Source organism: Colias eurytheme, chromosome 18 (genome assembly GCF_061535395.1).
Source record: "Colias eurytheme isolate Ceu_HAF_F1 chromosome 18, ilColEury1 Martin Lab GWU primary, whole genome shotgun sequence".
Classification (NCBI taxonomy): Eukaryota; Metazoa; Arthropoda; class Insecta; order Lepidoptera; family Pieridae; genus Colias; species Colias eurytheme.
The window spans coordinates 2,382,387-2,396,148 of NC_142997.1; the positions used below are offsets into that span (position 1 = coordinate 2,382,387).

The 13,762-nt window shown below is 38.5% G+C and overlaps 1 protein-coding gene and 1 long non-coding RNA gene across 2 annotated transcripts in view; one reads left to right on the forward strand and one right to left on the reverse strand.

Annotated features, from left to right (window-relative positions):
* Bruce (BIR repeat containing ubiquitin-conjugating enzyme) overlaps positions 1–9,997 on the forward strand; it is a 45,602-nt gene extending 35,605 nt beyond the window's left edge. Inside the window, exons 46-59 of the mRNA XM_090112543.1 lie at positions 385–531; positions 849–1,162; positions 1,343–1,574; positions 1,861–2,060; positions 2,649–2,810; positions 3,112–3,292; positions 3,512–3,674; positions 4,769–4,886; positions 5,098–5,218; positions 5,739–5,956; positions 6,382–6,621; positions 6,942–7,130; positions 7,539–7,673; positions 8,170–9,997. Of these exons, the coding sequence (XP_089968669.1) occupies positions 385–531; positions 849–1,162; positions 1,343–1,574; positions 1,861–2,060; positions 2,649–2,810; positions 3,112–3,292; positions 3,512–3,674; positions 4,769–4,886; positions 5,098–5,218; positions 5,739–5,956; positions 6,382–6,621; positions 6,942–7,130; positions 7,539–7,673; positions 8,170–8,340 (2,591 nt within the window). The 3' untranslated portion in view covers positions 8,341–9,997. The remainder of the gene's footprint in view (positions 1–384; positions 532–848; positions 1,163–1,342; positions 1,575–1,860; positions 2,061–2,648; positions 2,811–3,111; positions 3,293–3,511; positions 3,675–4,768; positions 4,887–5,097; positions 5,219–5,738; positions 5,957–6,381; positions 6,622–6,941; positions 7,131–7,538; positions 7,674–8,169) is intronic.
* Positions 9,998–11,494: 1,497 nt separating this feature from the next.
* On the reverse strand, positions 11,495–12,595 carry LOC149900470 (uncharacterized). The gene is made up of 3 exons (XR_016457751.1): positions 12,422–12,595; positions 12,084–12,180; positions 11,495–11,751 (listed from the first exon to the last, which is right to left on the reverse strand). It is a non-coding gene; the product is annotated as an uncharacterized LOC149900470 (long non-coding RNA).
* Positions 12,596–13,762: the final 1,167 nt, after the last annotated feature.

Sequence of the window (13,762 nt, forward strand, 5' to 3'; positions counted from 1 at the left end):
ACTATTATATTAAAGTATTGTGATCATTGTGTTAGCTGTGTTTTTTGTAATTCTCAACGTGGTATTGCACAGAAAATTATCCGTGCATATATGATATAGCGCCCGGCAAACTTCTTGGCCAAAAAGTAGCGTAGTGGGGGAAGCTTGCGCATATAAAAATGTACTAAAATTTGATGCGCAAACTTCCCCCACTACTAGGTACCTTATAAGTTATTACATTATCCCGCAATCCACTTTAACACGTATTCATTAATACCTTCTGTCTCTAATAAACGAAATATTAAGAAATAATGATTATCATCAACTTGGTATATACCATATTATGTATTTTAGAATAATGTGGTAAAATTATTCGTGTGTCCTATAATTAACTAAATGTTGCAGAATTATTGGAGTCATCTATCCGAGTGCAAGTGACCGGTATAGAAGGCTACATACCAGCTAGCACTACGCTGGCGCAGCTTTGTGCCGCCGTGCCGCATGAATTCGGGCCACACCTCACGCTCACACTGCATCTTAATACATCTGGAGGTTAGTTAATATAAAAAAGGTAGGTAAAAAAGGTAGGTAGCTTATTTTGTCCAAAAAAATCATAAATATGTGAAGCGATTCTACGGTATCGTATATCGTATCTCTAATCAATGAAACGCTTGATTGACAGACAAGAACTTTATTTTAAAAAACGAACATACCTTAGCCTAACACACTTCTCGCTACATGTCGCTACTAAATAGTTCGTGTATGAGTGATATTGTCGATACAAAATTGACATAAAATAACAGTATCGTAGAAAAACACTCTTAAAATATTATTGTGTTAACTTAATTTTCACAAATATTAATCGACAGAAACATGGACAGGTCCAATGTGGGATGGCGGGGGGACGAGCACCGAAACAGCCAGCACGAGCACCGCTACCACCACGACCACTACAACCAACCCCACATCTAGTAATGCGTCAAGCAGTGGGTCTACGGCACCCGGCTCGAATAGTACAGGGTCGGGAAGTGGAGCAGTGCTACGCGAGTTTGGAGCGTGTGGTGGTTTAGCGTTGGTGGCTGCGAGGTTGCCGCGTCCCCATGCTGCGCCCGCACCGCCGCCTGCGCATCATCACCACGCGCACGAACTGGACTGGGTGAAATTGGACGATTCCACTTATGAGGTAAGTTTTTATACAAATGTGTAATGCTATTGCTTTTAGAGTGTAAAATGTTCTTGATAAAATGCTATCAAATATAAATATTTTCTTTATAATAAACAAAAGTTACAATGCTGATTTATTTCCGTTTTGTGTCTATTATGTACTTTGTTATTATAATTTGTGTTATTTCATGTATTCCAGGAAGTAGTAGAGTTAGGTGTAACGTCTGCGGCCAATGCTGGCAGCGGCGGTGGTGGAAACGGAGGATCCGCAGAAGAAAGCGCCGCGTGCGCAGGAGTGCCCGCACATGCGTTGGTGGCATTAGCATTGTTGCTCAAACTGCCGGGCTATGCGCATGCGCTGCTTGAAGAGGGCGAACGTGCCGTGCATCTGTTGCGATTGTTACTCGGTGTCGCGCATGACGAGGACGGCCGTGAGTATATATTTAATCATGAATTATTTTGAAGTGATTTACAAGACAAAACTTTGGTTCGTGACATTGACTGCAGAAGATATAAAACTTGCTATAAAATTATACTTACTGCTCTATAACTTCGCTATGAAACTTAATTTAACTATAAATTAAATCAAATGGCGGTCTTATCGCTAAATAGCGATTTATTTCAGACAAACAAACGTACGGTACGTACGTATATTTTGCTATTATTTTTATGTGTTCTGGAAGACGTTATAATTGAAGTGTGTCTGTGTGTTATCAGGCAGCATAGTGGTGAGCGGCGGCGCGGGCGGCGGCACGTGGTCGCTGGGCACGCTGCCGTTCCGCGTGGTCGCGCGGCTGCTGGAGCGCGGCGCGCGGGACGACGCGGCGCTCGCGCTGCGCCGCGCGCTGCTGCGGCTCGGCGCCGTGCGGCTCGTGCTCGCGTGCTTAGCGGTCTTCACGCACCATAGACCCGCCTCGGTATGTGAACGTTACCTACACACACACACACACACGTTAGTAATATAGTAAAGTTACCTACACACACACTCACACACATTACTAGCTTTCCGACCGTGGCATCGACCGCGTTATCAAAGATAAACCCGCATAGTTCACGTTCCTGTGAGATTTCCGAGATAATAACCCTAAATTCATTCAATTACAATTACACATACACATTCCACACACCAAGACACGCCGCACACGTAACACGTACGATGAATTTTACAAACTTTTCACAGGTGTGTGTCGCTACAAGGAATAGATTCTTGCTCTTATATCAATAGTTAACCATTCGAATGTGAACAACAATTATTTAAATTTTTCTTTTCTTGAAATATTTGAATTATAATTCAAATGTATTTTAGTAGTGCTATCCGCGAGGGGGGCTAGTGATCTGTACTACAGGTCTTTCAAAGACCTATTTCAGACACTAGTCCTTTACAACGAAAATGCTACACGTTTACATATTTAGTTCCATTGTAATAGTTTTAAGTTGTGAAGGCAAATAAATGAATTTTTTATTTATTTATTATTTATTATTATAATTATATTTAACTTCAACAGAACAATCAAAATTCAAACGGCGGCGGTAAAGAGGACAAAGCTCAACTATACTGGGCCAAAGGAACGGGCTTCGGTACTGGCTCCACGCAGCAGTCGTGGAACGTGGAGCAGGCGCTCGTGAGACAACGGATTGAGGAGGAGCACGTAACTGTGCTGCTGCAGGTATTGATTTTTTATTAAAAAATTGGTTGTTTGTAAAGTAGGTTTACGATCGAGAGACGTGATAACGTCTTATTGGTGCATTCGAGATGAGACGGGAGAACGGTCCGTCTCTCTCTCGTTATACCTGCGATCGCACTCGTGAGGTTTTGGTGTGACACAAGTTTCTGAACATGTCACCCGACTAAAACGATTTTAAAAACGTTATCACGTTAAAAAACAGAAAGTGTTAATATCAATTTTGAACATCCATTATAATAATAATTTATCCCTATATATACTTATAAATAATAATTTATCCCAGGTATTAGCTTCATATATGAATCCGGGCGAGAAATGGCCGCCCGAAGAAGGCTCGCAGGAGGCGCAAGAAATCGAAGACACGGAAGAGGGCGACACGCAGCACCTCCCGCCTGAGTTCATTGATCTCGTCGCCAACAGCTCACTTGTACCTGCCGTCTGCTCCTACCTCAGGAATGATTCAGGTATGATTTTTATTAAGTTCTCTTTTTGCGCGTTGAAAGTAAAATTTCAAGGTCGCGTCATGGCCATACGCGACGATGGTTTTGGTATCTTTGAATCTTGCAAAAGAAGCTTCACTTTTGACATGAATGCTCAGCATACCATGCTCTTTTTTATATTTTAGAAACACTATGAACAGGTTTTTTATGTTGTTATAAATTTTTTTTATTGTGCTTGTACAGTATTGGACATGTCCCGCCACATTCCGCTGTACGTGTGCGTACTGCGCGTGGCCCGCGCAGTTGCGTCGCTGCGCTGCCGGCGGCTGGCCCGCGCGCTGCGGCCGCTGCCCGCGCTGCTGGCCAGCATGAGCCGCACCACCAACTCGTACGCCACCAAGCTCAGGTACATTTACATACGGAATGATAAGTACGTGCACTTACAAATGGTACGATAACTTTCACGGGTTACGGATCGGAAGCGGTTGACGACGGGCTCCCAGCTACGTAATGCATCCTGGAGAAGGTGAAGTATTTGTATCGTTTTTAGATGATCAACAGGTGGGTGATCAACCAATGATAAGGTGCAAAAAAATATTTTTTGAAGTGAAAACTTATTTAGCGGCGTTGAGCACTTTTTCTGTAATGGGTATAAAATCTTAAACTCGCGTCAAGACACGTGACCTGATCGAAAAAGCGTCAGACGGATACCATTCCAAAATATCAAACATGCTCAACGTTAATAATCAAGTTTTCACTTCTGCCGGCACTCTCGGAGTGCAACCCGTCTTTTTTTTACTATAAGAAAGTCTAACAGATATATTCTTCTCGAGAAGGAAGATTTGTACGGCGGTATTTAATAAGTTTCCCTGTCGTATGGAACACATATTAAGAGCAAACAAATGAGCCGTTTTTCCATACAAATGTAGTTTCCTCCCAGGATTGTGCCACTAGAGCAATATATTTTTTACTATTAATGTATGGTAACTTTAGCCATGTCACAAAAAGGAAAACGTAGGACGTTTTCCTTTTTGTCATATCTTAATTATTAAAAAAGATGAATCTTTCAAAACTTAAGAAATAGGACAGATTTTCCGTTACGTTCCGTCTTCCATAAAACTAATTTTTGAACATTATATAAAAAAGCAAAACGTAGGAACATAGCCTTTTCTCTACTAAATTATGAAAAACGTAATTAAATCGGTCCAGTATTGGAGGACGAAACAGGGGACTACGGAACGTCGAATTTGGGTAATTTTCCTAGGTATTTTCGGTTAGAGCTACAGTTGTCCCTGTCGCGCTCTAAGGGGGAGGCTTGAGGCATAGCGCGACAGCAATAGATAATAGGAAAACCTAATTTTGAATTCTTTTACTCATTTTGTTAGCTCTTAAGCAGTTTTGTAGTTACTAAAAAATATACGACAAGGGCCATTTACTTTAATCTTCATTTGAAAGTAGCAGTTATTCGTTTTATCTAAATCGTTTAATTGTTTGTTACAGGATGAGCAAAAAGAATATATTCGGAAAAATGACGTATAGCCAAAGATTTAGTACATCAAGTAATTCAGAATTATCTGAAGAAGACGAAGGACTCGCAACACTTATTGCTGACATTCAGGTAAACTACGTTATTTCCTTTATTGTTATACAAAGAAATATTATGTTTACATCCAAAATATCTACTACTATACTCCCTTCGTTTGGCCAACTGTGTGGTGAACTAAGTTATGAAAAAATAAAATTATTTTTGAACAAACATAATTTTTTTTACATAATATACGTTAGTCTCAAAATAATCAAAATGTATAATAATATATTGTGTGTTACAGGCGACGTCCGCGCTGATGTGCCGGTCAGAGAGCGAGACGGAAAGCGTGGGCGTGGCGCGCTCCGTGCGCGGCGCCGGACGAGAGGCAAGATACATCGAGCTCATGCGTACCATGCAGTTTGGTGAGACCTTTATATGTGTACTCAGTTTATTTGGAGATTGCTTTGTTAGTTGAAGACTTAGGGCTGATTTTTCAATCCTTGGTTAAAACTTATTCGTCGAATAATGTATAAAACTACCATTTTATAAAACGTATTCTAATTGCCCGTATTTGACAGTTTACGTGGCATTTTAATATTATCGTGTAATACTTTATTGGTCGGATAAGTTTTATCCAAGCATTGAAAAATAGGCCCTTAGGGGCGTTTATGTTTTGAGAATAAATAAGTTTTTTCTTCTATTACAGATCAATTGCAATAACATCAACATATTTTATGATATAATAAGAATAATATTCAAATGTTTAATGTTACATTAAATACCGGAGTGCATTGCATATTTTTATTAGCTAGGTACTTTTTTTTTGGGTATTGTACTAGAGATGTGCCTAACAATGTGTTTTACTTTCATTTATTGTCTATTATGTATGACTTGGTTCTTCCACTTAATTTGTGTACTAACACGTGTCGTGTGACGTCACAGAAACGTTCGAAATGATAACGGAGGACGGCGAGGGCGGGTTCCGGTTCTGCGTGCCGTACCACTTCGAGGCCACGGTGCGCGCGGCGGGCGAGCGCACGCACCCCGCGCGCATGAAGCGGCTCGCGCAGGAGGCCGCCACGCTCGCCACCAGCCTGCCGCTCTCCTACTCGTCCAGCGTGTTCGTGCGCACCGACACCGACCGCCTCGACGTCATGAAGGTGATGACCCTGCTCCCGCACGCTCACACGCACACAAACCTACATACGCACGCACACACGCACGCTTATATGCACACACACGCACGTACGTAAATACAAATGCACGCACGCACGCACGGACTCATTCGAACTATGACGTAGTCATTCAAATATGAATTCATTAAGAATCTCATCTTAATAAAACTTACTTTATTTTTGTTAGACTTTTAACAAGTTAAACTTCAGATCAGCATATATCATTCTCAGTTAATATTCTACGATTTAAACATCAGCCTTCTATCAGTTTTATATTTTTATTAAAGTAGTTGCTACAATATGCTATATTTGAAATGTATTACTTCATTCTACAAAATAATTGCGTACAGCGCCTGATAATCGTGAACTTTGCATTCTCAACTTACGTAACTAACGCACGCACGTCGCAGGTGCTGATCACGGGCCCGTCGGACACGCCGTACGCGAACGGCTGCTTCGTGCTGGACGTGTACTTCCCGGCGGAGTACCCGGCGGTGCCGATGCTGATCAACCTGGAGACGACCGGCCGGCACTCGGTGCGCTTCAACCCGAACCTGTACAACGACGGCAAGGTGTGCCTCTCCGTGCTCAACACGTGGCACGGCCGCCCCGAGGAGAAGTGGAACGCGCACACCTCTAGCTTCCTGCAGGTACGCTACTTGCTACAACAATTGCTTTTAATTATATGTTTCATAACACAGTATGATTATGTGTAATGGCTCGAACTTAAGACCTAAAGTAAATTCACTACGGCATTAAGAAAATAAATATAAAAGCTTGAGAGACAAAAGCTTGTTATAACTATGGCAACTTTTTTCAGTGGTTATCAGCTTTAATTTTTATTTATCGTTTACTTATGCGTTGCTATCAAGGGAAATACTGTATTTACCAAATTCAAATCACCAATATGATTTAATTTTGTAGCGTCGTTATGTATTTTTGAATAATGATGACTATGTCTGTCCTGTAGGTTCTGGTATCAATCCAATCCTTAATCCTGGTGCCGGAGCCGTACTTCAACGAGCCGGGCTACGAGCGCAGCCGCGGCACGCACGTGGGCAACAGCGCGTCGCTCGAGTACAACTCCAACATCTACCAGGCGTGCGTGCGCTGGGCCATGCTGGACCATCTGCGCTCGCCCGAGCCATGCTTTAAGGAGGTGTGACCTATTTTTGGCAGGGATATAGTAGTTTTTTAAGTAAAAACTTGCTATTTATCCTCATTTTTGCTGGGATGCGATTTGAATCCGGAAATAATGTAAACGCCTATAGGCACAACAAGATTGTGATTTGTTGTCTGTATTTTATTTTAAAGAAGTAAATAAGTTGAAGTACGTTAGAACTTTTGTTTAGTCAGATGGATAACCACCAAACAAATTATAAGAAGTAGTGTAAATGTGACTGTTTTCTACTTGTTATGCTCTACTAGATATGAATATATTAACATTGTTAATTTATTTTTGACTCGAAGGACCAGAATATCTTAAAAAGTTAATTATCTTTCAAGAATTCGTTTAGTTTTGCGATTAATATCAAATAGTAATGCTAATAAGATATTTGGTGTGTAGGTGATCCAAACGCACTTCTGGATAAAGCGCAACGAGATAATGCAAACAGTGGCCAACTGGATCACAGAGCTGGAGGGGCAGACGGGCGACGAGCGCACGCAGCGCACCATACACCTCAACCTCATGGCGCTCAAGGTGAATACCAGATGACTAGTTGTCATTCCAACACGTTAGGGGTTCCATTTTAGGTTCCATGTTGGGTCTTATACTATTTAAATATAAATAATAATTTAAATATTTTATTTTCTTATACCAAGATATAGTTATACATATAGAAATGATGGAATGTTTACATTTGATTTGTCGATATATACGGTAACATAATTATATCTCTCTCTATTTCTATTAAATTATATTAGTAGTCCGAATTTATAACTTTCAAAGGTCTTCAAGAGGAGAGTGAACAGGTACATTTTAGGGAAGCGCGCTCCATCTTAGGCCACATCTCAGCATACCATCAGGCGAGATTGTGGCCAAGCGCTCCCCTATTGTACAATAAAAAAAAAAAACTTTAATTTTTAATTAACAAATTTAAGAAGTACGTCGACTTTTCCCTTTATTATTTATTTATTTATGAAATTGTAACCAAAGTGTAACATTTCCACATGACTTATAATCGTGTGTGTTATAGCGTCACTACGTGAAGCTGCAGGAGGAGCTGGCGAAGCTGCCGGTGCCGGCGGGGCTGGAGGAGCTGGACGAGCCGTTCACGCTGCCCGCCGCGCCGCCCGCGCCCCGCGCCCGCCCCGCGCCCGACGTCGACCACGACATGGAGAAGATCGTGTCGCACGTGTTCGACTGAGCCCGACCCACCTGCCGCACGCAGCTGCTGAGATTCGCGTTTGCCGGCCAACGCTCGAGCGCCCTTAACCTTCTCTCCCCGCAAACTTCGTAAAATCTTTAGTTTATCTGTAGGACGTTCTGGCGACTCGGCGTTCGGCGAGCTCCGTTTAGTTTAACGTGTATTGTGATATTATAACGGGCTCCGGCGGCCCGGTAAGTTATTTTACGGCGTCCGACCGCATCATACTCTGTGTAGCGATATGTGTACGCGGCGGTGTAAATGTTGCGGTTTTATATTTTGTGGCTGCAGTCGACGCTCCTTCCCGTTTCGGGAAAAACATTCATAGCAAATTTTATAGTCTCGTACGTGTGGTAGATTCATTAAATTCCATATAATGTGCATATCTGCATCTTTTAATATTTCTGTCGATACGAATCCCTGTCGTAATAGTTGTAACCTAAAATGAATGTTTTACGATTTGTAAAAATGTGATGCGTGGTGTATCGGAGCATAAGGAGGTTCGACTGTATATATATTATATTTAGAGTTTATTTTACAATACCTCATGTCGCGTGTACATATCCAGTGTCCGGCGACGTTCAGTGTTCGCGAGACGATTCTGGATGTTCGCTCGAATAACTATGTATTATATAGACGTGTTAAATTATAATTTGATGTATATAATAAAACTTATTGCGTTTTAACTTTTGTATTTAAGATCATATTATTATTGTACTGTAAAGAGATTCGGTACGGAGTGAAGCTTTCGGGAACTAAACAGAACTAATAAATTGTGTATGGGCCCAGCCGTATAGTTTTATTTAGCGACAATAATCGACACCTACTGAACCACTCGATATTGGCAGACTTTTGTTTTGGACTTAACGGCGTAAATTTCTAGAAGCGATACGTATAATGTATATCGGTTATTTATATTTAACTGTGACGACAAGGTTAAGCGTCCAAAGTGACATGTCGCTGTGCTCTAGCATTTTGTAAGCGAAAAATGTATTCTGCATGTCTGTGTTCTGATCGCAAGTGATGTCTCCATGTAGTGCTGTTGGATCTCTACCAGTCGCAGTATTTTTCATTAGAATCGTTAGTTTTCAAGTTTGAATGTAGTTTTATATACTTTAGATTTTTGAAAGAATGAGCTTAAGTTCTTATCTGTGTATGAAGCAGATGTGTAACTTTTGTTTGAGCTGCATTTATATATTTTAGGAGCGATGAAAGTACCGAAAATTTAAAAAAGAGCGTGTGCGCCGAGCACACGTGTCAGAAGTGAAATTTCTTTGGCAAGATTCAAAGATACCAAAATCGTCGCCTTACTATATGGCGTGACAGTAATGCCATGACGCGACCTTGAAATTTTACTCTCAACGCGCCAGAAGAAGTTTCACTTTAAAAATATTCATAAGTAAAAAGATTTGCAAGCATTTGGTACAATATTAACCAAGCTTTAGGTACTAAATATTCTTGATGTTGTAACGTAAAACAAGACATAGTTTAGAGTCCAAAGCGGAGATGACGTCACAGGTGGGGAAGCACAGACGAAGCACAGGTTAGGTGTATATAGCGAGCGATGTACTCGCTCTGCCGACTGCCGGACGTAGGCGGTTTACTTGTTATATTGATTGTGAAATTCAGGATGTAAATAAAAATTTATGTTACTGCATATTTTGTTTTATTTCAATACTAATTTCTCCTAAGTTCATAACAAAATATATTAGAACATTAATTACAATAATTACAATTTGTCTGTAAGTTACTTTGTAACATGAAAAGTTAATTGAATTGACATTCTTGGAAACTGATTTATAAGAATAGTACAAAACACATAATTTTATTCCAATTGGTCACATTTTTATATTTTGTATACAATCTCAAATAGGATTTTAAAAAAGTAAGTAAGTATATGGCGATACTAGTTCACAGATTCATATATAAAACTACGTAGAATGCGAGTGACGATGAGACATATAAATCTACATAATATCTATTCATACAACTACGTTCTAATTATGACTTACACGTTCACTGCATGACCCACCGGTCATCGAATCGAATAATAAATCACACGTGCATGACCCACGGGCCACGACTGGGTCATACGTTGTTCGAAAAATTAAAAAAATCACCTCTTACATGTGTGAACAAGAACAAAGAAAAAATATTTCGCAACAACCCGGGGGGCAATTAAAAACAAAACAACAATTTGCTTTGTTTCCACCAGAGATATGCGAGGATGTTTTTGTAAAGAACCAATCATATAGCTTAAGGCCGTGTACGCGGTCCGTGCGCTGTTTGGCTCAAATATGCGATTTTTCAAACCAGATTGTCCATCAACCACGTATCTTACAAACATATGAATCACTAATAATTTTAGGAAATTTTATTGTCTATGTAGTTAGTTAAGAGTTTTTTTCAATTAATACAGTATTTCTGAATACGATCAAGATAACTGCCCCCCTAGTCAAGTGGCTTTCTGTTAGCGTAGCGTTCAATAGAATAGACTACGAATGTATGAGATTGACGTAACCTGTAGATACGTTTATCTACAGCCTACGTCAATCTCATACATTCGTAGTCTATTCTATTGAACGCTACGCTAACAGAAAGCCACTTGACTAGGGGGCCTGAGCCGATGATTACTTGATTTCACTTTTAGTGTCAATTTCGAAGCTAAAAATATCTGAAATTGCTGACAGATCTAACTCACAATTATTTTTAACTAACTGCAAAAATCCTTATTAAAATAGTTAGTTAAAAGATTTTTTTATTTTGGACTCCTAACTTACGAAATTAAAATCCGAACAATGTGAATTTTTTTAGAATTTATAGTCGACAAAATGATTATTTTCACCAAGATATTTGACTTTATTGAATATAATTTATACATATTGCAATAAAAGAATGTCTTACTTATAAGATAAAATTTAAAAAATCAACCAAGGTACCTCTATTATTTTTCTACAATTTTTTTTAAAGTACTATAAAACACTGCGCGCGACCCGATTAAAATCAGTCGGCAGCGAGCCTTTCCAGAGAGAGGACATGTTGCTCGGCGCTCTCCTGTGGACCTATGCTGTTCATAGTAAAAGGATACCGCAAGCCGCGATCTATCGTAATAGATCGCGGAGTTTTTGACTTGCGTTAAATAGAATATGCGCTCTTAATTAATTAGCGTTTGATGCGATAAAACACATTCCTCGCTACGCATCCTCGCATATCTCTGGTGGATATGCAGTATGCACCTTTATGGGGTAGTCTCATCATAGCTGCACAGTGAACGTGTTTAAGAAACACTATAATATATCTAGTAATATAAGTTAACAAAAACACTAGTTCTAATAATAATCACTAATAGGTTGTCGTAGGTTGCCCACGGGGTCGAGTTGACCCGCTGTTGTACACGATTCGCAGCAATATCTAGAGAAAATAAGAGTAATAACTAATAAGCTATTTTTTTACTTAGGTATATGAACAATTGATCAAATTTAATTTCACTAGAAAAACGTACGAAACAACACATTTTTATTTGCCATGACATTTTTTTAAATTAATCCTGAAACTGAAAAAATGAAACTTCTAAATATCTAAATTCATGGATATTACCTATAATTTAAAAATTCATTCAATCGTTAAGATAGAGTTTTGTTTGTTAACGAAAATTAAAATATATATTACTTACTGGATAATTCGTTTTTATTCTAATTTATAATCCAATAGTTAGTTATTAAAAAATATATTTATTTACTTACGTTGAATAAAATTTGTGGTTACAAAATTTACTTCTCACAACAAGACTGCAGTCCGAAAAAAAAGGGTTATCGACACACTCCGATGGTATATGTAGACCTGAGAAAAATAAACAACGTTACCAAATAAATTCGTGCCTAACAAAAAATTCTAGTGTATTTTTGATCGAAAGTATGAAAATTTTTGGAACTTGCATATAGAATAAATTCGTAATATTATACGAACTACGTCGTTAACAAACCACCTATGACCTAGGTATTTGATCTAGTAACTCTAGATATCAAAATACTTTTAAAAAGGAAATTCTATAATATAACATATTACAAATTAACATAATTACCATTATAAGGACTGCAATGAACGATAGAAATTATTACACAAAAAAGAAGATATACTGTAACTTGCATATTGGCTATGCGTCTATGCAAAACACTGATTACTCTCGGACAGTCAGTCACACACTGTTCCTGGTTTCATTATCAAATGGATAACCGGAGAAAGATCTGCATTCGGTGTCAAATGCGAAAACTTAATGACAATAACGATAAGTTCTTAGAACTGAGTCCGACCTAAATGTTATTTCATTATCATACATGTCTCGTGAAACAAATAGTTAATAACAACTAAATTCGAAGAATTTGCATATTGTTTTCGCATTTTTCCTTTTTCGTCACGACTATAATATGGAGATAGGCTAAAATTCTTTACGGAGTTTAATTTTTAAATAATTACAAATATAGGTGGCTCCTGAAGAGTGTATTAAAAAAGGCTTTACAGTAGCCGTATAATTATTTATTAGAATCGATAATCTTAAACAGGCAAGATCGTGGTCAAGCGTTTCCCAAGGTACTAGTTAGATAGGTACAGGACATCTATTAAAAAAATATATATTTGTAGTTTGAGACATATGAGATTCAGTAAAATAAAAAAATGGATGAAGCCGTTAATTTTACATACAATAATAGGTAAAAAACTAGAGAGTGAACCAGTGATAGATTTTTCATTTTTGATGCGTGTTGTCTTTAAGATCTGGCATTAGAACTATTTCGTAGAATAGGTAAGGGTACCTAATGAAATAATGTTAATATGAATGTAACTACTAACGTTAATAATAATTAATAATACCTAACAGCGTAGTATTACAGATTACTGGCAATTAATTAATAACTCGCTTCCTCTTTTATGTACTTTATACCAATTAACAATAGGTAACTTACTGTCGTATGTTCCGTCGTATTTTCGTTACATTCAAACACACAACATTTTTTCTAAAACCGATTCATATAAGTTACAAGTTAGGTAGGTATATAGGTTTTGACTGTTTCCTAATGCCACGTGAAGATGCGGGCTTAAGCAAATATTTAAAGTAGCTGTGCCCCGCGTTTTTACCCGCAATGCTCGATGATATATTATTATATGTTGACCCAAACTGTTAATAATATTCTGCAAAATTTGAAGTAAATCCATGCTTTATTAAGTTTAGCATACATGTCTACAAAAGACGAAAATACTATAAATTATATTTTTTGATTCGATATCGATTGTAGATCACGCCCCAAGCGATTCTTGTAAAAAATGTTCAATGTACAATTTGACTTTCCTACGATTTTATTATATGTGTAGATGATCTGTGTAAAGGTTACGTATACTTAACCTCACTTACTTATAAAAGTAAAAACAT